Source organism: Rhea americana, unplaced genomic scaffold (genome assembly GCF_003343005.1).
Source record: "Rhea americana isolate MKP2758 unplaced genomic scaffold, rheAme1 scaffold_12, whole genome shotgun sequence".
Lineage (NCBI taxonomy): Eukaryota > Metazoa > Chordata > Aves > Rheiformes > Rheidae > Rhea > Rhea americana.
In genome coordinates this window covers 2,653,492-2,674,447 of record NW_028185261.1, presented here as the reverse complement: position 1 = coordinate 2,674,447, position 20,956 = coordinate 2,653,492, and the positions used below count along the sequence as shown (strand labels likewise).

General features: G+C 36.5%; 1 protein-coding gene across 1 annotated transcript in view; it reads left to right on the top strand.

Annotated features, from left to right (window-relative positions):
• The first annotated feature begins 11 nt into the window (after positions 1 to 11).
• ZNF804A (zinc finger protein 804A) overlaps positions 12 to 20,956 on the top strand; it is a 152,566-nt gene continuing 131,621 nt past the window's right edge. Inside the window, exon 1 of the mRNA XM_085320920.1 lies at positions 12 to 122. Within this exon, the coding sequence (XP_085177046.1) occupies positions 12 to 122 (111 nt within the window). The remainder of the gene's footprint in view (positions 123 to 20,956) is intronic.

The following is a 20,956-nucleotide window of genomic DNA, read 5'->3' as shown; positions in this document are numbered from 1 at the left end:
GCCGCGGCCCCATGGAGTGCTACTACATTGTCATCAGCTCCGCGCACCTCAGCAACGGGCACTTTCGCAACATCAAGGGAGTTTTCCGAGGTCCCCTCAGCAAGAACGGGAACAAAACTCTGGTAATGGCTTCCTCCCCCCGCCCGTTTTCTCCTTCCCTCCTCTTCCTCTCAGTGTCTCCGGCGAAACGGGAACTGCTGCGTGTGCATTATCTCTGGTGCAGCGCGCTGGAGTCCTGGCCAGTCTCGTGGGTGTCTGATGGCGCTTCTMGCGCAATGGGGATCAAATCCTCTTGCAGCCGGAGTGGGTTGAAGGTACTTCTCCCACATACCAGCTCTCCCCCCTTTTACTGAGGAATTATTAATGGCTCTGAATATTTGCTGGAGCTCTCTGTGCGCTGGCAGAGCAGCTGCCTGCATGTCCTTTCCGAGGCTGTTAATTTCTAGTCTGTTCATGGGAACACTGGGAATGGAAATCCTGGAGACCCTTCTTGGCCAGGCTCTGCAAGCATCGTGGTTGGGGGTTTAACCACTTTCAGGTTTGGGAGCAAACTCTGAAAAAASCTATAAACTTCTGTGGTGAGGCAGCTGATGCACATTTCTTGGCAAGAAGGACTTGGTCTGGGGTGCCAGGTGATTCCAATCATTTCAGGCATCAGGACCAGCTAGAGGCTCTGTTTTARAAAGTGAAGAAGAAGGCAGAAACTTGTTTACTTGAGGCCTGAAATCTTTGGGTAGAGAGGGTAATCTGTTCAATAATAGCTTCAGGTAGAGAGATTCATCTGTTCAATAATAGTTTCAGAAATTATCTGCATTGTTTTTCTTGTTTTTGTTTTCTAAAGCCTGGCTACCAAACTCCAGTGTTGAAAGGACTTGACTATTTAGGTGATTTGGCTGGATACTCTGGAAAGTCTGCATAGAGTATTAAAAATATTTCTGTATAAATGTGCCACACTTTGTGTCTCTTGGGTTTGCTATAGTTTTGCTGACTTGCTTGGGCTGACTTGCTATTATTTCTGAACTTCAATGGAAGAGGCATGACACAATAGTATTGGCAATACGTGWGCTATTCTGCCTGTCGAGATATAGCTGATGTAGAAAAACCATAGCCTGGGTGAGCTACATCATGTAGCCACTCAATCACAGTGCAACAAAGTGTGGACACATGTCTGGAGAGTAGCAGAGAACTGCAAGAGGGGCTTAGCCATGTTGCTTATCACTCTCTTCCATCATGGTCTTATTCTGAAATTCCCTTCRGCTGAGGTGGAACAGAACTTACTTGCCATGTTCTTTTTCCCTCGAATGCATGACCTATATTGATGATGAATTTACTGAAGTACTTAACGTTTCCTAGAATTGGCAAGCTTGCAATTTCTCCCTAAATAAAGAAATTAAAGCAAGTCTGAGCCAAGTCATAAAAATAGTAACTACTACGAGAGAATCTGARGCAGACTTCTTTGGACTGATTTAAATGTAAAGCTGCTGCTTTCATGTTGTAAATCTGATAACAACTTTATTTGCTATGAATTCTGCATAATAATCTGTGAGGAAATATAATGTTTTTAATTTTAAAGAAATATTTATTATATCCATGAGATGGTAATATTTGYGTAGTATTTCACTATTACAGTTATGAACCCAAGACCTACTGTAGAAATGTTTCAGGCACTTAAATAACTGCACAATATATTGCTGTCTTTATGATGAAAAATTTTTCAGGAAAAATGGATCAGGCAAGAGTGAGAGTAGTCTGATGCAACTTTTGAACTGTTCATTGTTTGCTATTCACAATACATCTTGTTTCATTTCTTTTTTTTTAACCAAGAAAAAAAGAAAGTCTTATAGTCTAACAGTCCTGATCTTGTAAAAACATTACTGACTGACTAAAATATGTTTGTGGAGAATAGTGTTAACTTGATATCAAATATATTGCATAGGCTTTGGAACACTATTATTCTGGAAGGGAATGTTACTCAGACCCTGCCTGCTCTTCAGGGGAGTAGAATACCTGTGAAATACCAAGACAGTAGTGGTTATGAATTTGCCATCAGAAACCTTGCTTTTAAAAGCTTTTGTTATAGACAGTGAGCAGTATGAGCCCTCAAAGTTCTTACTGTGTTAAAAAGGTAAAAGTTCTATTGACAGCATAATAAATGCCTTCATTGTGAAATAAATAGTGTATATGTACAGACATGAAGACTATTATTTATGTTTGATTTTAAATTAGATAAAAATAATGCTTAGTTGTGATGTAGCATGATTTGATAAGATAGTTCAAACTAATAGCTTTGAGGTGCTGAAATACATTTCAAACAGCTTCCATTAGAAAAATCAAATGTTAAATCACTTCAGCAGATCAGTCACTTTATAGATAGGCTTTCAAACTTACAAAAATGAAGATCTTATATTAATACATTGTAGAATGTGTCTTCAGAAATTTTGGTAAGAATATAGTCTTTTAATATACTCCAGGCATCTTCCATCCTAGAATATGACTATAGAAAACACTGATTCCAAACAAGTATTCTGGGGAAGCTTTGGCACAGATCTCCCTCCATTGTGGTTTAAAGCATTCGATCCATATTCATCTATGCCCCAATCCAAGATTGCTAAAATTGCTGCTTCCTTGTAAACAGAGAACCTGAAAATGCCCTTTCTTTATACAATGTAGAATTGCTTCTGCGCAAAACTTAGCATATTTATTGAGCTTTACTTCTATACTCTGAAAAACTCTGACATGATACTTTATTAGAAAGGAACAAGACTATATATGCTATAATTGAATTTCATAAGAAGTAGGAAGGTGATGGACACAGTCAACTAATCAAGTTATGTGTTTTCTTTATTTGTCTGTTTGCTTAATAACCGCTCTTTTCTCCCCCCTTCCTCCCCCAATATGTGGGGCAAGCAATATCTGTGCTTCTGGTATCACCAAAACAACCTGACTGACAAGGCTGAATCCAAATTGTTTCTTGTTTCATGATTTAATATTAATCTACCTGCAAAATCAAAGGCCGTGAGACTTGAGGGGTGGAAGGTCCTTAGAGCTTTTGGTTCCTGGCCTACTCTTGAACAATTTGGTATTCATTGGGAAACTGTTCACAGGCTGCAGTTCAGTAAGTCAACAGAAGAGGTACAGGGCATGGAGAAAACTGAAAGGCAGCAATATCAAAGCAATGAGTAGATTTAGTCAAACTGAGAAAAGGCTACTGTGAAAACTACTTTTTTTTTTTTTTTTTTTTTTCTTTCTTGCCTCGTCAGTGGAACAACAAGGAAGAACGGCTGGCTGCCAAATAGCGGCACAGTTCTGCAGTGTGCACGCATGCTCGTGGGCCTAAGTACCTGCTGAGTGTGCAGGGGTGGGTGCACACACTTGCTTAATCTTAATATCACTCCTCATTGAGAAAATACATTGGAATTAGGAATTAATGGAAAAGTGACTCAACATATTTGGAAGAATAGCATCCAAACTCTTACAACTTCTTCAGAAAATACAGGTGTCTAGCTAAAAGATATTCGTGGTACCTGAGCCATTCAACAAGGCTTTATTTACCCTCTCTCACTTCACTTTTTACTGTCAGAAATGTTCTTGAAATATATACAATCTTTTAATGACAGCTATTCTACTACTTAGGTACTCCACCTAACATCCATTCTAAAACAATTGATGGGACSGTTGGTTTTGTTGGGGGAATACTGTCTGAATGAATTGATTGCTGTTCTGTTCTTTGTGTGGCAGATGATTTTGTGAACTAGAAACTTACAGCTCATGATATGTGTCAATGAAAGCTAACAAAATCAAACAAAGTTTTAATACTTTCTTCTGCATTTTTATGTATTAATGCTTATGCCTTGCTGTTTTAATCAGTGAATATAGGCCTGATTACATGATCGTTTATGGTCAGGTTTCATACTTGATGACTTTGATGGAGCTTTTCCAAGACTATTCTATTCTTTTAGCAATAGAATTCTAATTCAGAGTGASGTGCAGTTCATACGAATTTTCCGTTGCTACAAACTCTTCCATATGTCCAYGGACCTTCTAAAGTTTTTATGCTATGCTTTTTCTTTTTTCTTTAATGCCATATGTTATGGAGGTCAAATTACACTTTCTCTGTAATTCATCTTCCTTGCTGTGGCTACCATTTTGTGGTTTGTAATCTCAGGAGGCACTGAAAATTGTAGGGAAGAGTATCTCCCTGGAGAGAGAAATCAGGTGTTTGGAGTGGCACTCAGATGATTATTACAATATCTTTCAGAATATAAACCAAAATATTTTAAGGCTTTATCCTAGTTACATACATGATTCCTGATTGGTCAGCAGAGAACTGACTTCTCAGTGTAGTCTTCTAAATAAAACAACTGATCTGTTACTAGTGACTGAATATTCCACCCTTAGATACTCCATTCAAATAAATTGCTTTATATCTGCGATGGGGAACTGGCCGTTTAGGGCTCATCTACTTTTTTAATTGGACAGATATATATATTTTTGTCTATTGGTTATCAGAATGAGTAAAGTCCCATTACTTGCCCAATGAGGTCAATGAAAATTTTAGATCTGTAAAAGCTGTAAATGCTACTTTAATTCACTCCAATTTTAAATTGGGCTAATGATGATTGAGAGAAAGTGGGTAAGATCAAAAGTTTAAACTACAGCTCTTTAACAGAGTACTTCACAGGAAAAAGTACTGAACACAGTAATCTTCTATTTTTTATAATAGAGAGCATACAAGAGAGCTATCTCCATTGTGTGTGTGTATGTGTAAGTTTTGGTTATAGTCAAAATATTTATATAAATTTATGTTTACAGAGTACTTTGGGGTAGGAGTGAACTAGCTCTCCCCTGATCCAAGGGAGGCAGGCACAAATTATCTCAAAACTGGAACCTGCGTTGCCATGGTAAACACAGCTCTGAGTTCAATTTGATAAGCCTTGTGGAAAGGAAGATCACGTTAGCTCCGGGATGCTACCATGCTAATACAGCATCAAACTTCTAGTCAGCTTGGAGCATGGGCACAGAGAACACACGTCCTTTAGAATTCTGTAGCTACAGTTCTGTTTAAAAACCTGTTAGGTGTCCACTTGGACTATGTTTGACTAATTTAATTATTTGTATCAGCAGCTATCTTGCTTTTTCTTGAGTTGTGTGAACAAGCYTGCTTTGAATACACGTGTGTGCGCGCACACACAYACGCAYGCATACATACATTTTACTCATATGTGTGCATATGTGAATACATGTTTCTAAGTCTCAGGGCTTAGTTATGCTTTTTGCAAAAATTCCATGAAGTTCAGACAGTGATAAGCTGGTGTATTCTGAAAAATGCCATCTGTTGYTCAGGCTGTCTGTTGTCCTTTTCTTTTACATTTTGTAGAATATTTTTGTATTCTGAGAACAACTATAGTAAATATGTTGTGGTGGACATGAAAATTTATTTTATGAGAATTTCTATTACAAATACCTGATTAAAGTGAGAAAGTAGTAATCTACCTGTGAACCTACTTCCTGTTGTAGAAACTATCCTGCTTCCTGAATGATCACATGGGAACGTGTGCTGATTTCGAGCCTCCTAATACAAACGTAACATAAACAATGCTAACTACAGCTTTATTTTAAATATTAGGATAAATAGCTCCTGCAACTCAGTTTGCCCTATTGTATGTTGCCAGTAGCTGAGGATATAGATAGCTATAGATATGTATTTTCATTCTTATACATGTTGAGCTTAAAATTATTGCAATGTATTATTTTCCATCTTTAGTGTTACTGAGTTTGTAGATAATGTATTTCAGTTGTTAGGCTATATTTATATAAAACTCCTGACCTAGAAGCAGTTAAATATCTGAGTGACCTACAAACATAGAGGCCTCCATACTGGACAAGGACCTTATTCAGCAAACCTCTTAAGCATAGGTTTGCATCACAATAACTTGGAAAGAGTGTTTGGGCATTTAAAACTGGACCCCATGCAAAKGCTTATTTCTGAAGAACACTTATGAGCTGACAGTATTACACAAATGCAGTATGCATCTGCAGGACTGTACTAGTGTAACAGCATCAGTGCCACAGTCTCACCTAAGATAGGTTTTAACAGTTTAATTAGAAGTTGGTTGGCTATGTGACTTGCAAAAGGTCAAGCAAGTATTAAAATTAATTACTTAAGGAAAAACTGTTACTTTCATCGTGTGTATTATGTGGAGCTCTTAAAGYCGTTGGCATATCAGGATGTTTGCAGTTTGAGTTTAAAACACCAAAATGCCCGAATTTTTCCATATGAGAAGATGAACAGCCATAACTCATAAAACAACAAAAGTATAATTTCTACATAGTTTAATTTGAATGATCACAATGTCATTTAAATAATGACTGACAGTAAGCTACTAAGACCATAAAATAATTTAAATAAATGAAAGTAGCAGTTACAATTTGTATCTGTACTTTACTCCTAGAATTCTTCCCCAATTCATCTGTATTATGCAARTGGTACATATACCTATAGCCTTATAAACCTAAAGGTAATAGTACTGATTCTAAGTATCATCAACAGGATTATTCCAGTGAATTGAGTTAATGGGCAGCTATTAGAACTTAAGTGCATTTCTAAAGCAGCTCTAAGAGGTCACAAGTCTCATGTAGTGAGTATAAAGTACTTTAATAATGTTATTTAATCATGAGGTTTTTCAAAACTATGGTTGGTACATATGTCCCCTTTTCAGATATAACTGTGGAGGAAGATGCTTAACTGCTCCAGTTACTTTGTTCCATGACATCTTATGCTTTATTGAAGTGCAGTATGAAGTCTGAAATTTCAAATCTATCAGACTATGTACAAATGCACATTAATCAAAAAATAGTAGGAGCTGGATTCTAATGTGCAGCAGACTTRCACTGGGACAACTTCTCTAAATTTAAATAAACTTAAATAAATACTCCTGAGGTAAACTTCTATACAGTTAAGACTTGTTAAATGCATGAAAAATTTCAAACACATCAATATCATGTTGAATGTRATGAGATTATTACCATGGTTAAATTAGTACACTTGTTCAGTTTTTTTAGATGAAGGCCTTAAAGAGCAAGTTTGAGGAGAGCCTTTGCATAGAATATTGTTGATGCAAATATCAGTAGTAATCTCTCAGCTCATAGATACAGTATACTAATTTTAACACATTGCTTAAATACACTACCTTGAAAATAAAGAGTAGGTTTTTAAAACCAGTAATACTTGTGAATTCATTGGACATGCTAAACTATCCTGTTTAACTTTCTCAATATACAGGTTACAATTCTAAAAATCTCATCTTTCCTGTAGCTTGTTGGAACTTAACAGTTTTTTGAGTTTTCCTACCAGCAGGGACTCATTGTTGAATGACCTAGTTAATTATTTAGGGACCAGATGTAGAGGACATTGAAACCAAAAGTACTCTTTTAGTTTAGCACAGTGAATTTTGGATTAGGACATTTGACCAAGTAACTGCAAGATCATGGATGCTGCTAACTGGTGACAACTGTAAATACTTCCTTTTTTGAAAGGCACTTGTGCATGCCAACAGGAACAATTAATCTCTGCAGAAATCAAAACTACAGAATAGATACACCTTAGGATATAGGGGTGGACTTGATTCTGCAGAATCAGTATCTACAATGTTTTCTATTTTTTTAATACAGTTAATAATGCAAGTGGTCTTATTTATAGCATAGATCCTATAACCACTCGGTGGTGGGAAGAAGTGACTTGGTTTTGTCTGCTCACTTGTGATTCAAATGTAAATGTGGGAGAGGTAGTGATCCTTCCTAATTTAGCCATATATGGCCAATAACCATAAACAAGTACTAGTCAGACCCTTTATTTTTCTACACAATTTCAGAGACTGAACAAACACTGTTYCTCTGGCATTCTTCAGAGACTGTTATGTGATGAGCTGTAACTTACTGTTGTTTAAATAAAATTTTGTTGTGTTTAAACAAAAAATAAATACAACAACATTTACTCACAAGTAGGCACAATACTTGTCATATTTAACCTTGTTTTTTCAGCACAGATAAACTACTTGAAGTGTTCTGAACATTGGGAATTTTATAATTTATACTGTAATTAATTTGTTTACAGTATATTTACAATTCTCTTCCCCTGAAGGGATTAGCTAGCTATTGCAGGGATACGTATTGGATGGAGGATTTCATTTTTCTCTTGGCAGAGCATGTTTGTTCTGAACATCTGTCATATGAACACTTTTTAAGTTGAGATAGTAAAYTTGCAAATTTTCAATATGAAAATTTAGGTTTCAACTACATATAATTTTAAATGATAGTAGTTTTAYAGACAGTGTTTTAATCCAGGAAATGCAATTTCTTGCCCTACTGCTTTAAGAAAAAATCCTCAAATAAGGCCTGGTGAGTAGTCTCTAGATCTTCAGCCTGGCATCTCTAGCCTAATTATATTTGAAAAATTATTTTGAGTTAACAGATTCTTGAAATGTCTTGAAAAATGCTTAGGCTTAGTTTGAGAAACTGAGAGAGATCTCTTAGTGACTTTATCAATATCCTTGATTTGAATAAATGATTTAGTCATTGTCCTAGAGAATAAATGCAGTATCCTTTTGTTGTTTTTTGTTTATGCAATACCTCTATCACCATGTTTTAGGTATGCCCTTTAGAGAGGGCTTACAGCTCCAATTGTAAGTACAGTTCTCCCTTTCTATGCAAGGGACTAGAATCTTGGGAATGTGAAAGGCGTTTGTCACTAATGGTAAGATTTGAATCTAGTCAAACACATCCATGTGGGTGAATCTTCTGGTACCTAACACAAGCTACAGGAATAGTAAATATTGCTGCATTTAGTGTCATAAACACTTAAATCTTTCTTGGTCAGACTTTTTTTTTAAAGTTGTAGTTGATCTAATATCCATGACGCGGATACTGATGGACAGAGGGCTCCTGTGTGAGTGTGGCAGACATAGTGTCTTGGAWAGAATGCACCACCAAATGGAAGCAATTCTGTTAGGTGCATTTATATATCTCTGTTACAATCTGCAAAAATGGATTGTTTTTCAAGAAGTGAGAAAGGTAATTCAGTAGGCAGATATATGTCTTTGGCTTTTATTTGCTGAGATTCCAGCAAGACAGTTGCATGTTGACTGTTCTGTCACTGAAAGCAGTAGGTCACTTAAATACCAGAAGTATTTCTTAAACTAGTCATTGTTGAACTTAAGTGATCTTCCCTAAATAAAGATGTTAATTGTAAAAAGACAAAAAAAAAAAAAAATGTTGATCAGACTTGTTCCATGGGAGAGAGTTGGCTTGTCATAAAGGAGAATAGTGTGGATAAAGTTCATATACTAACCTTACCAGTCTCTAAACCTGTCTTTCTAGCACTTGAGACTTAGGTCCCAGGCAGTTCCCGTTCTGCAGGTTTGCTTGCTGTCCTTCTCAAGAACACTGCTTTTCTATGGTAGGAAGGGAAGGANAGAGAGAGAGAGAGCCTTCTAATATCACATCTAGTTAGCTTCTCCTTCTTCTAAACTTCTGGCTATGCTGCAAAGGAGTGGAGGGGTGAAAATGAGTGCCTTGTCATTTGTGAACAGGGAGACAGGGAGTAATCAGGAAGAAATAGCATATTGATAGTATCTGTAGAAGAACACCCTTCACTTAGAAAAGACAAGGAGTAAAAGTTATTATCCATTAAGAATTTTGAAAAAAGACTTCGTAAAGGTGTTTGTGGTTGTGGTAATAAACTTCTCTGGGCCAAAAGGTATGAATTAATCAGTGAAGGCAACTTTTATGTTGAGGCTTTTCTTTGTTAGTTTTTTTGTGTGTGTTTGAATAACTTGTTTTTATACCCTCAAATGTTAATAATGAGGAAAACAAACTCTCAAAAGGTACCAAGAATAACTTACCCATTAATGCAAAACAAAACCTGTTTTAACCATCTGCTTTTTTTAATAGCATAGGACGATGTTCATGTAGATAATGTTAAATACTGATTGTGTAATCACCTGGGTTTGTTTCTGAGTTAAAAAAAAAAAAAAATGACAAAGAGCTAATAGAAATAACTTTATACCAAAGATGTTGGACTTCTTAAGTATCAGTAGCATGGCACACTAGACCATAGCTTCCAGAAACTCTTAGAAATATCTCATTTTTACAAAATACTGTTTATAGTAGAAAAACTTATTAATGCAAAGTTTATCTACAAGTGATACTCTAGAATCTTAATGCAATTAGATAATGGTTTGGTTCACAAAATTAAAGAACATTTTGTTCGCTTACATGAACAGTAGGCAAATGTTTATGTGAATCAGAAACTTTATTAATAGACTAGATACTTTCTTTTAAAGCAACAAGCCTTTTATGCTACTCACTTATGATAAATTCTTCTTAAAATTTAATTGCTTGCTGATGCTTTAGAATACTATTTTGTTGACAGTGGAATATATTACTGAATAGATCTGGATTTTGCTGGTTATTTGCACAGGTTTTCTAATAGCAATGGTGATTTTCTGATACTGAATTTTGAGGAAAATTCCTCAGGAAGGAGAGGAATGAAAATGATACTTGGTTGTCTTTTTCCAACACAAATAAGCCACTAAATCATCTGACAGCCATTTGAAAGTGCAGGAGTAAGGCAGCCAAAAGTTGCTTCCCTCTCCCAACCCCCTGCATTGACTCTGTTGCTCAGTTTACAAGTTAAAGGTTATGGTTTCTAGGTATGTATAGAGAGAAGTGAAAAATATCTGAAAAGATATATTGGCGAATAATCAAATAAGAATGAATCAGCAGGTAGAATTAAAGATTAGTTAGAGATTGAAACAATTTTAAAGGCACACTTGTACAAGTTTCTGGAATTGTCATACTAATGTATTTTGGCGTACTGAGCCAGAGGGATGGGCTCGCTACCAACAGGATGTCAGAAATACTTGAGTTTCTTTATGAAACACCTTTGAAAGCTCTTGGGGTATAAAAGTGTCAAGACAATATAATTAGAAAAGGTTTAATGAATTATGGTTGTTGTATTGTTATGCTGGCAACTACAGATGGTGATAGAATGTGCCCAGAGTGGACCTAATTTATAAATAACTGAGAAGTAAACACACAAAGCAGAGTTTTTCCAGTGAGGTTCTGTCTGATGGGAAAAAACTAGGTATGCAAAGGAAACCTAAAAATACCCAAGCTGTTTCATACAGAGAAAATGAAATGTTATCAAATGATAGCTAACAATTGTAGTAATTAATGATAACATGGAACCAGAGGAAGAGAATAACTATTGTTTGATAAGAAAGTTTTGCCTATCACATCAATCCCAAGCACATTCCAGCRGCAGATCTGCTTTATTTCTTGGTTAGGCTCTTGCCTGGTCATTTGAAATACTAAGCAGGTCTGTCAGTTGCTCAAAGCTTTTACAGATGTGTTTTGTTAGGATGGCTTAAACGACAAGAAATCTCAACTGAAAGAAGAACCATTACTGTTGTTTGTGTTCTCCTTCCTGTGTTACCCGGAATAAAGTTAACATGCCCTTGCAGTGAGGAAGGTCAATTGCATATTGGTCTGTATTAGCCGTGTAGCTACTCAGTCAATGGAAGTGATTATTCCTCTGTTCAGCACTAGAGGTTGCATCTGGAGAATTGTGTTCAGCTTTTTGGTCAACAGAATAAAGTCATTGACGCAGTGGAGTGAGTCCAGCAAAGGCCCATCAAAAGGCTAGGGTGTTGCCACATATGAAATATGAGGAGAGACTGAGAACAGGGTTTGTTAGCCTTAAGAAGGAAAACTCTGGGGGAGGTTTTACTGCTGTATTCAACCAGCTGATGGGAGTATGGAGAAGATGGAGTTGGACTCCTCTGAGATGTATGGTGGGAGGCAACAGACGCTAGTCTATCTACTATTCCGAGTAGATATGAAGGGAGGAAATAAATCACTGTGATGATGGTCAAACGCTGGAACAGGTTGCCAGAGAGATTGTAGATGCTCAAAACTTGACTGAGTAAAGATGTTTTCACCTCACCGTATATCAGATGATATATAGCTGACAGGAGTGGTATCTCTACTAACTTCCTGTGGGGATTTCCTTATTTCTGAGGTCCAAAAATATAGTGTAGCTCTGATTAACAAATGAATCAAATGCAACTGTGTATCAACTGAAAATTTCTTTTTAGGGATTCTAGAGCTGAGTCATACAATTCATGGGCAGTGACCCAATTTATAATTAAAAAAGATGATGTAATCCTCAAAACTTCTTCATTCAATTAATTCAGTGATTTAATTTCTTCATCTGAATCTTAGGAGTGATCAATAGTGGTTTTTATGACACTTTTTCATTTTAAAATTAGTAGATAATATGATCTTAATTTTGGAAAGGCTTTTAAAAGATATGCAGGATAACTACCAATAGAGGCATTGATTTGTTTTTGCTGTAGCAGCATCGGGCAGAGGCAAAAAAAAAAAAAGGCTCAAACTGAATGTTTTTCTAAAGGGATCATGTGCTGATTGTCTGAAATCCACAAAGATGAGGAAATCTGGTGGTATTCAGGTGAGTTATTCTTCATCATGTGCCGATGTATTCTGTGCATTGGCTAAGAAATCTGAAGCAGTGACCTGATCTGATCCTTATGTTTTCCAGATTCAGTAATAAACAGCATTCTTTCTAGTGTTTTTTGAAAGAAGGAGAGAAGGTTTTATGTGCTTTAGAAGTAGGAATAAAGAATGTTAAAATATACATTTATCTTCTTTTTTCTTCTAAATATAAGTCAGTCTGTTATGTGGATGGGTGGATCTAGGAAAGCATAAGCAACATTCCTGTATTCACTCATTTGTTTGTGCACACGTTATTGTGTATGCAGTAACCAGGTGTAGTCCTCAGATTTTGGAGAGCATAGCAATTGCTCTTTTTTCATTATTACTGGAGATTGTTGCAAAAAGGGGAAAATAAAGAACAAATCCTATGGTTATATTCCCTTCAGTCTGCAAATATCATACACTATGCAATGGACAGTGTAAACTTCCATACTTTGAGTAATTCCAGGAATTTGGTGAGATATTTTGCATCCTTTCATGCAGTGTTTATTTTTGGTTTTGTTGGTGGTTTTTATGGGGTTTTTTGAAGTATAAGGTCTATAGTTAGACCTGTTGTTTAACACAGTGGTGTGACATCATCAATTTCTTATTCATGATTTCCTAGAGTGAATATGATCTTGAAGGACAGGAGGGAAACTATGCTTTGGCACTACCTATTGAAGAGTGGTTGAATCTCTTTCCTGTAAGAGGGGGCTATGTGACACAGACAGTTCTCAGTTAATTCATTGGGACTTCTGATTGAGAGAAGACCAGCTCCGGAGAATTCCCAGAGAGGAAAATCTTTTCAACACAGACTTTGCATTTTCCATTCTGCTTCCTATCATGGAATATCTTAAATTTTTAGCTTACTCTTCTGTTCACTGCAAGTCTCAAGTGGGTGCAACTGACAATGTTGTAGTCAAGATGCAACTGAATGCTGGATTTATTTTGAAATGTTAAAGTAACTAGATCCATATATTATCATCTTTCAAAAAAAAAAAAAAAAAAAAACGAACAGAAACTTGATGTATAGTGAATATGAAAGCTACAATATGGAGTAAATTAAAATGGCTAAAGTTCAGTGTCTCTTCGACCATGGGGGTGGTGGGATAAGATGCTTGTATTTTACACCTGCCAAATTGAATTACAACTACAGATCTGCAGAACTGCAATTCAGAGGACATAATTTTTTCTCTGTCAGGTAATCAGAGGCATAAATGCTCATCTTTGAGGGTTCAGATTGGATTCTTAGAGTCCCTTACACAAATCTGACCGCATACAGATTTTAGTGTTTTCATCTTTTCAGGGCATTTTAAGAACTTTGAATCATAATGTAAAATGATTCACCCATTCTTTCCTCATCTCTTCATCATCTAGACACATAAGAAATTGTTCCTTTGATTGTTTCTCTGCAAATGTGAAATCTTTGCAGATTCTTCTCTTTTCAATGGGCATTCATAAATCCAATTAACATTAATGAGTCTCACATGTGTGCATCAAGAATAAAAAACGTACCTTTTGTCTCTTAGAATATGTGTTTAACAAAAGAAAAGTGAAGAAGCAGCTTTTGGTGAATTATAGGTTACCAAGTCGGTAGCTTTTATCTCACTTTTGCAGTTGCTAATGCATCCCACTAGTTCTCTCTACCCTGTCAAGAGTCCTTATATGAGCTATAAAYGCACGATGAGCATTGCTATCAGTGAAGTGGACAGCACTATATTACCTCAAGTTCTAAGATTAACTAGTAATAAGTCACATTCTCAACCAAATGGCAAGATTATAATACGGTTAATGTAATTGTACTTCTGATGTTTCTTGACACATTGACAATAAGTAACAAATATTAGTGTGTTGGTGACCTATGAAGAAAYACTTACTGCCCAGTTTCAAAGGCTCTCCCATTGCCATCTAAAGAACAGGCCTGATGTTACAAGGAGTTAGTGGCATTGCTCAGTAGTACTCGGTAATATTTCATGTTTACTTGTGAGGGCAGCTGCGACCTTCMCCAGGTGACAGGAGGGATCTGTCAGCAGAGCTGGGCGCTGGGCTGTAGCTCTAACACCCTCCTCTCGCCCTTCCTTTTAGCAGGAGAACGGGCTTTTGGTAAATGAAATGCTGACCTTTCCTAGAACAGTACCCGCKCCTGTCGCGGGCAGAGCAGTCTCGGCTCAGGGAATTTTATTTAGTTTACTGCCAGGCAACACAACCGCCCCTGGCTGGCGCCGGCCGCCCCCGCCCCGACCGGCCGGTGCGTTCGGGGCTGGGCGAGAGCCGGCCGGAACCGGCCGCGACCGGCGCGGGGCAGCCCCGGCCGCCTGCTGCTAGCAAAACCTCGCTGTGGGCGCCCCGTGCCGCTCCGCCGTGCCGACTGCCGCCTTATAAACGCACTGAGGGCGTACRGTCTATCGTACTGGTAACGCCACTGCGGAGGATGGGAAGTAACGTGGTTACGAGCTGTAATTACTTCAAAATTTTCACTTGAATGAATGGCCATAAGTAGTCTGTGCCGTTAGTTCCACGCAAACCTATCGTGCAGTTTGGGTTAGAATAGAAGGAGTCGTAATTAAAAATAAAAATTGTAAAAGGCTTTAGTCAGCCCCTGTGTTAGCAGTCTAGGAGGATCTAGTAGGACTTTGAGAGGAAATCTCAAAACTTTTGTTTTCATAGATTACCACTGGGCTCCATGTAACATAATTCAACACACACGTCCATGTAGGTAAGTTTATATCTTAAGTGTAGAAGAAGAGAACGCTTTACAAGGAAGTTTAACGGTGGAGCGTTTTGTCCATCTAGTTTGAAGTAACTGAAGTAGTGTTGCATTTTTCTGTCAGGGAATGTTCCTGGTACCTTCCCCCCACCCAGCTGTATTTCCCTGCCACTATTTGAAGTTAAGCCCACCCTGACTTTAATGACTGCCCACACTCCTTGGTCATTATATTCGTCAGACGTCCGTCAGCTGCTCCACCAGGCAGCCCGCCCGGCGCGGCCCCAGGAGCGCTCTAACACGGGCGGTAGGAGGAGTCCGACCTGCCCTGACCCTARTATCTTTCCCAGCTGTGGTAAGAAATGGGTAAAATCGAAGGTTTGCTGGGAAGTAATGTGCCATTAGCATGTTGCTCACCTTCCGTGCTGTGTAACAAGACTACATTGGCTTCACTGTGGCTAAGGTACAGAATTCAGCGGTGAAAGAAAGGAGAGAAAACCACTCTAAGCTTTTAAATATAGTGCTGACAAGTTAATATGCATGTTTAAACACATTTTACAAAAATGAGGTGGCAGGATTGTCTTCTGATCCGTCGTTCTGATGACAAAGCACTAGATTTGAAAAATGCTTGAAGAAAATAAACAGAATAATGCTTGAAGAAAATAAACAGAATTAGTGGTAATTTTTCCTTGATATTGCCCAATATATTTTTTAAACCATACAGTTAATTATTATTTGCTATTTTAACTTTCCTGCTACTTCCCTCTCCCCCTTTTTAATATACATTATTGGGGGGTGCCAACTGCTTCATTATTTTTAATTGAAATGGTTAATTGCTCTTGGTCAATCAGATAATGAAAATTTGAGGTCTGAGCATTTTTCTTTTTAAAAAAAATAAAGCATTTTTGATTGCATAGTAGGTATGAATAAGATCACTAATATCTTAATTGTTTTGCTCATTAATTTGTTAGATTTAGTGATAACATTGCAGCTGACATTTAGCTGATTTGAAAAATATGACAGTTTTTGTATTTAGATATTGCAGATGAGAGAATGGTAAAATTTGTTTGTGCTACTCTTTTTCTTTTATAATAAAACTTTATTTGTTCTTYTGAACAGTTAGCGGGAAAAAGCCCTCATAAAACTTGAATAGACAGAGCTGAAAAGCTTGTATTTTTAAATGCATACATGACAATTGCTATTTTTTATTTTGCTAAAATGTAGCTGGAATACCAGAATGAATGTATCTGTGTACATGTGTAATTTTATGTATAATATTATGAAAAAAATGGTCAMTATCAAAATATGGGCACTGTAGTGAAGGCTGTATTTAGGCAGATGAATAAATAGGGTCTCGTCACAAAATAAAAAGGTCTTGTGCAAAAAATTCTTTTGCAATAATATTTTGGATTTCCTTGGACAAGGAAATTGTGGCAAAACATAAGTGTACTGTTTTAAACTGTTCCTTATTGTGATGTGTAACATATAATGAGACCTTAGATAACCTTCATCTTTTTGAGAAAGACCTGAACTGCTGTTCAAAACAAATTTCAGAAAATATTTCAAAAGGGATTTTAAAGAAGATGCGAAGGGGAGGATGATTTTACTAGTAACAAGGAAGAACCATGTGGATTGTTTAAGTAGCATTACCAGAAATGCTAGGAGTTAACTCTTTGATAGCTAGAAAAGGGCTACATTCATATGGTAGAAAGATGAACTTTTAAGAGAGGTCTGTGACTCACTGGGCATTAAGTGAACAGGTCCTAGAGATCTGTGGTAAAATGTGATTTTTTTCTTAGATACGTAACAAACTGTGTTGCAAATTGCTCCTTTTGTTGTAGTTGTGGTCTACATAAAGTATAAAAAATACATACTTAACTATATGATGAAAACTTCATCTTGCAAACTTTATATTGCTTAAACATCTTGGTTTTGAAAACTTGATATTGCAAACTTTATATTGCTTAAACATCTTGGTTATGAATTATAGAGGAATACATTGAGCATTTGGTCATCTGGACAGGGTCCTGAGCGACTTGCTTGAGGTGACCCTGCCTGAATGTGGAGGAGGTTGGAATGGATGATCTTTAAAGGGCTCTTCTAAACTCAACATTTTTTTTAATGTTTTCAAATGTTGCCAGCTTTTAAATGACAAATCTCAGCGAAGTTTTCTCAGTTTCTCTTCTTTTTGTGTCCCAAAAGAACAGTCTCTCCAAATGACAATATTAATAATAAAGTATTAGACTAAACATACGTACACATGCATGTAGTATGTATATGCACATTTTAAAMAAAAAAAAAAAAAAAAAAAAAGAAGAGGGGGGGAAAGATGGCTTTAAAGAGTTAGGTAACCAAATTACCTCATTCATCAAGTTGATGTTCTGAGTATGTATAAAACCTAGATGACTGGAAAGCAGCTACAGTTTAAGAAAGCCACTTAATGAAACATTYAGTGAGGAGGTAACATCTTTAAAAATATTTAGTGCCACTAGAGGCCTGAAAAAGCAACTTTTTGAAATATTTAAAGATCAGAATCTTTTAGGAGAAAGACARGCAGTTCTTATGCAATATAATTGCTGTGTTTAATGTTATAGCTACTCAACTGATAGGAAAACCAACTCTTGATATTTTTGTACTTAGATCTGTTTGCTACATGGAAATACAATGTATACTAAAATATATTAAATTTTTAAAGGTGTCAGATGTCATAAAAGAACTGGCTTCGTTATGTTATATTCARGCTTGTACAGTAATAATAGTTTGATACCTTCAAATTGTCAGGCAGGTGGGGTTCATAATAAGTGTTTCTAACACTGCTGATACTTTTGGTTTAATGTAGATCTCTTAAACTGTCTTCCTATGAAAACAAAATCTAAGATTTTTTTGAAAGATTCCTGCCCATGTAGTGAATATGATGTTTATTTAAACTCTAATTAGTATTTTTCATTGTTATGTTTCACTTCCTAATGCATTCTGTAGCTTTTTGTTTCCTTTAATGTTGGTTGCATGTCAGTGGTAAATAAGATGAATCCCACAGTAAGCTCATATATGTGCTCAGTCCTATAAACACCTGACTGCCAAGCATATGTTTCAATCTTGTAAACATTTATGTTTATCATCAAACCTGTGAAGTCTTACATAATGAGATCAAGACACATACCAGTAGTTCCCATTTTATACTCCCAGAAGCAAAGCRTAATCTCGCTTATTTTTAAGTGTTCATAACAACACATTGCAAGTTACTGTAAGTGACATTTTAAAATAGTGTCATAAATTTGTGTTTCAATAATAAACTAAACCATAAAAGAGTTATGGTATACATTCTCTCTTAAATGGTCGGTGGTGACTGAACCAGATATTTCTGTCTTTTGAGATGTCAGTGTATACAAAGCATATTAGGAAAAAGCAGTTTCATTCGGAAACTTTATATGTTTCTGACCTGCTGAATAGCCTGAAGATTGCTGTAGTTCTTATCTGTCTTCACATGGCCTGTAATGATCCATGCCAACAAATGGAAATTGGATAGGAAGAGAACTACTTATGCATACTATGGCAGTAATTGGAGAATGTTTAAGTTAATCACAGGGATGTAAGAATGATCGCATTAACTTCACTTAAAAATGTTACCATGCGTTATCTGAGTATGCTTTTAGCCTGAGAATGAAGAGTAAATTGATTTACCTTAGCTTTCTTTTCTTGTAGGCTAAGCTAATTGGAATCACCTTACATTGCTTATAGTTAAGGGCAAGAATGAGGACAGCTGACAAATGCTAATTTGTTAAGGCTGAATTGTCTATTTGAGTCCTGCCTTAAATTCCGTAAGAATATTTTCTACCTGCATTTATATTATATTTTATTTCAGAGGGATATTGTAGTTCTGAATTGATTYCCCTTTTCCCATTTACCATGCACTGTTTTGAGGTAGAGTAGTGTTGGTGCCCATGAACTGGATTCCTTTGTAGGAAGTTTTCTGCTGCARAAGTCCACTAAAATGTATGTTAAGCCCAGGGAGGAACATAAGGATCCAGACCAATGATTGGCCTTTGAATAGCTTTGAAACACATGCATTGGGTCAAGAGAGTCAGGGTAAAATATACTTTGAGGTAAACTCCCTGATTYTCTCATGGTGTACATGTACTTATGCTAGCTGTATCTATCTACAGATCTACTGCTATTGTGTCATTACTTTCTAATGTAGGCATGACTATGACAGTCTTTAGGCCCTCAGAACTGAGCTTTTCCAAACTCTGGACATTATGGTAAAGTATTGGATATTTTATTTATTTTATAATTATAGTTAAACCACATACTGCATCTTTTGCAGTGTATGAGATGATAAAGCAAGATATGGAGGAATTGGAAGTAGTTTATTCTTATTACATGCTTATATGCAAACATTCTGTCATGCACACATGTACACCGTTTCTTGCTGAAATGATTGGCTATGTCTGTTTTCACAAGTAAAGAGGCACTATGGAAACAGGTTGGTATAGTGAAAGAGTGTCAGAAGACCTCTTGTGCATACTGTATCGATTTCAGGATTTTTTCTTTTGGTCAGCTCTAATCTGGTCCAGTGGACTGAAAGTCCATTAGCAGTTGGAAATGCATTAGGCAAGACCTGGAGTACATCTGGTTTTATGTGTACTCCAAGGCTTCTCCATAATTTGAATCAAAACACAGTAAATGGGAGCAATTGGGAAATTCAGAAGTGCCTGACTTATATGAATGAAACCACTAATGCAGATGCCCTGTAGATGTAGTACTGCTAAGCAAAATTTACTGGAAGTAAAAAAAAATTTTTTTTCTTTTCAGGCGAGAGAATRAAGTATGGGAGAGGTTCATGCTGTGTTCAAAGACATGCCTAATGTTTTTAAGTCAGTTTATATTAGCCTTTAGGTTATATGTTCCCCTAGCTGCGTATTCACACCACCTTTGAAATTAATATTTCAYTCCTCATTTAAAACTGGTGGAGATGCTATTCAAGTAAGCATTCAAGAACTGGATTTCAGTGAAGAGTGCAAGTTGCTCTTGGATATYTGAAGGCAGAGTCAGGACCCACATTCAAATGTCTCTTTGCTCACCCACACATGCACACATCATGGATTATTTGTGAATATCAGATCATGGAAATAGTCTCACAGGCTTCAATAGGTGTAATTAACACAGGCAGGGGAAATACATGTATTACTTGCCTCTTGAGTTCTCTAGTTTTTCTGCTCAGTGGTTGCATCTTTAGGTAGTTTATTCCTTTTTATTTCACTTTATTAACTAAGTTCACAAAAGCTTTTGATTTTTAGCACTGTGTAAGTTTAATTTATTTCAATTTAGATTTGWGCAAATCCAAAAAGCCAGAAAAATAAAACATTTATAAAAGCTATTTAGAAATAATTAAAATCCTAAATACTTTTCATCTGATACTAGGAAGAATTTGTTGTAGTTCAGCAATTAAGTCAAATCAGATGCTGTGCTTCGCATATAAAAGAGTAGCTTGGCACCAACCAAGTAAAGCTGCCTTTTTGCATTTCTTCAGCATATTAGTACATCAAAACTAACTTATTACTTCTGTTCAGCATTCTGTATCACCTTGCTTAGATCCAGACATCTGACATACTGTGGGGAAAAAGTCATTTAGTTTAAAGATTCTCTGAGGAGGGGGGGAAAAAATGGAAGCAAATCTACTTTGTCTTCTGGGGGGGGGTT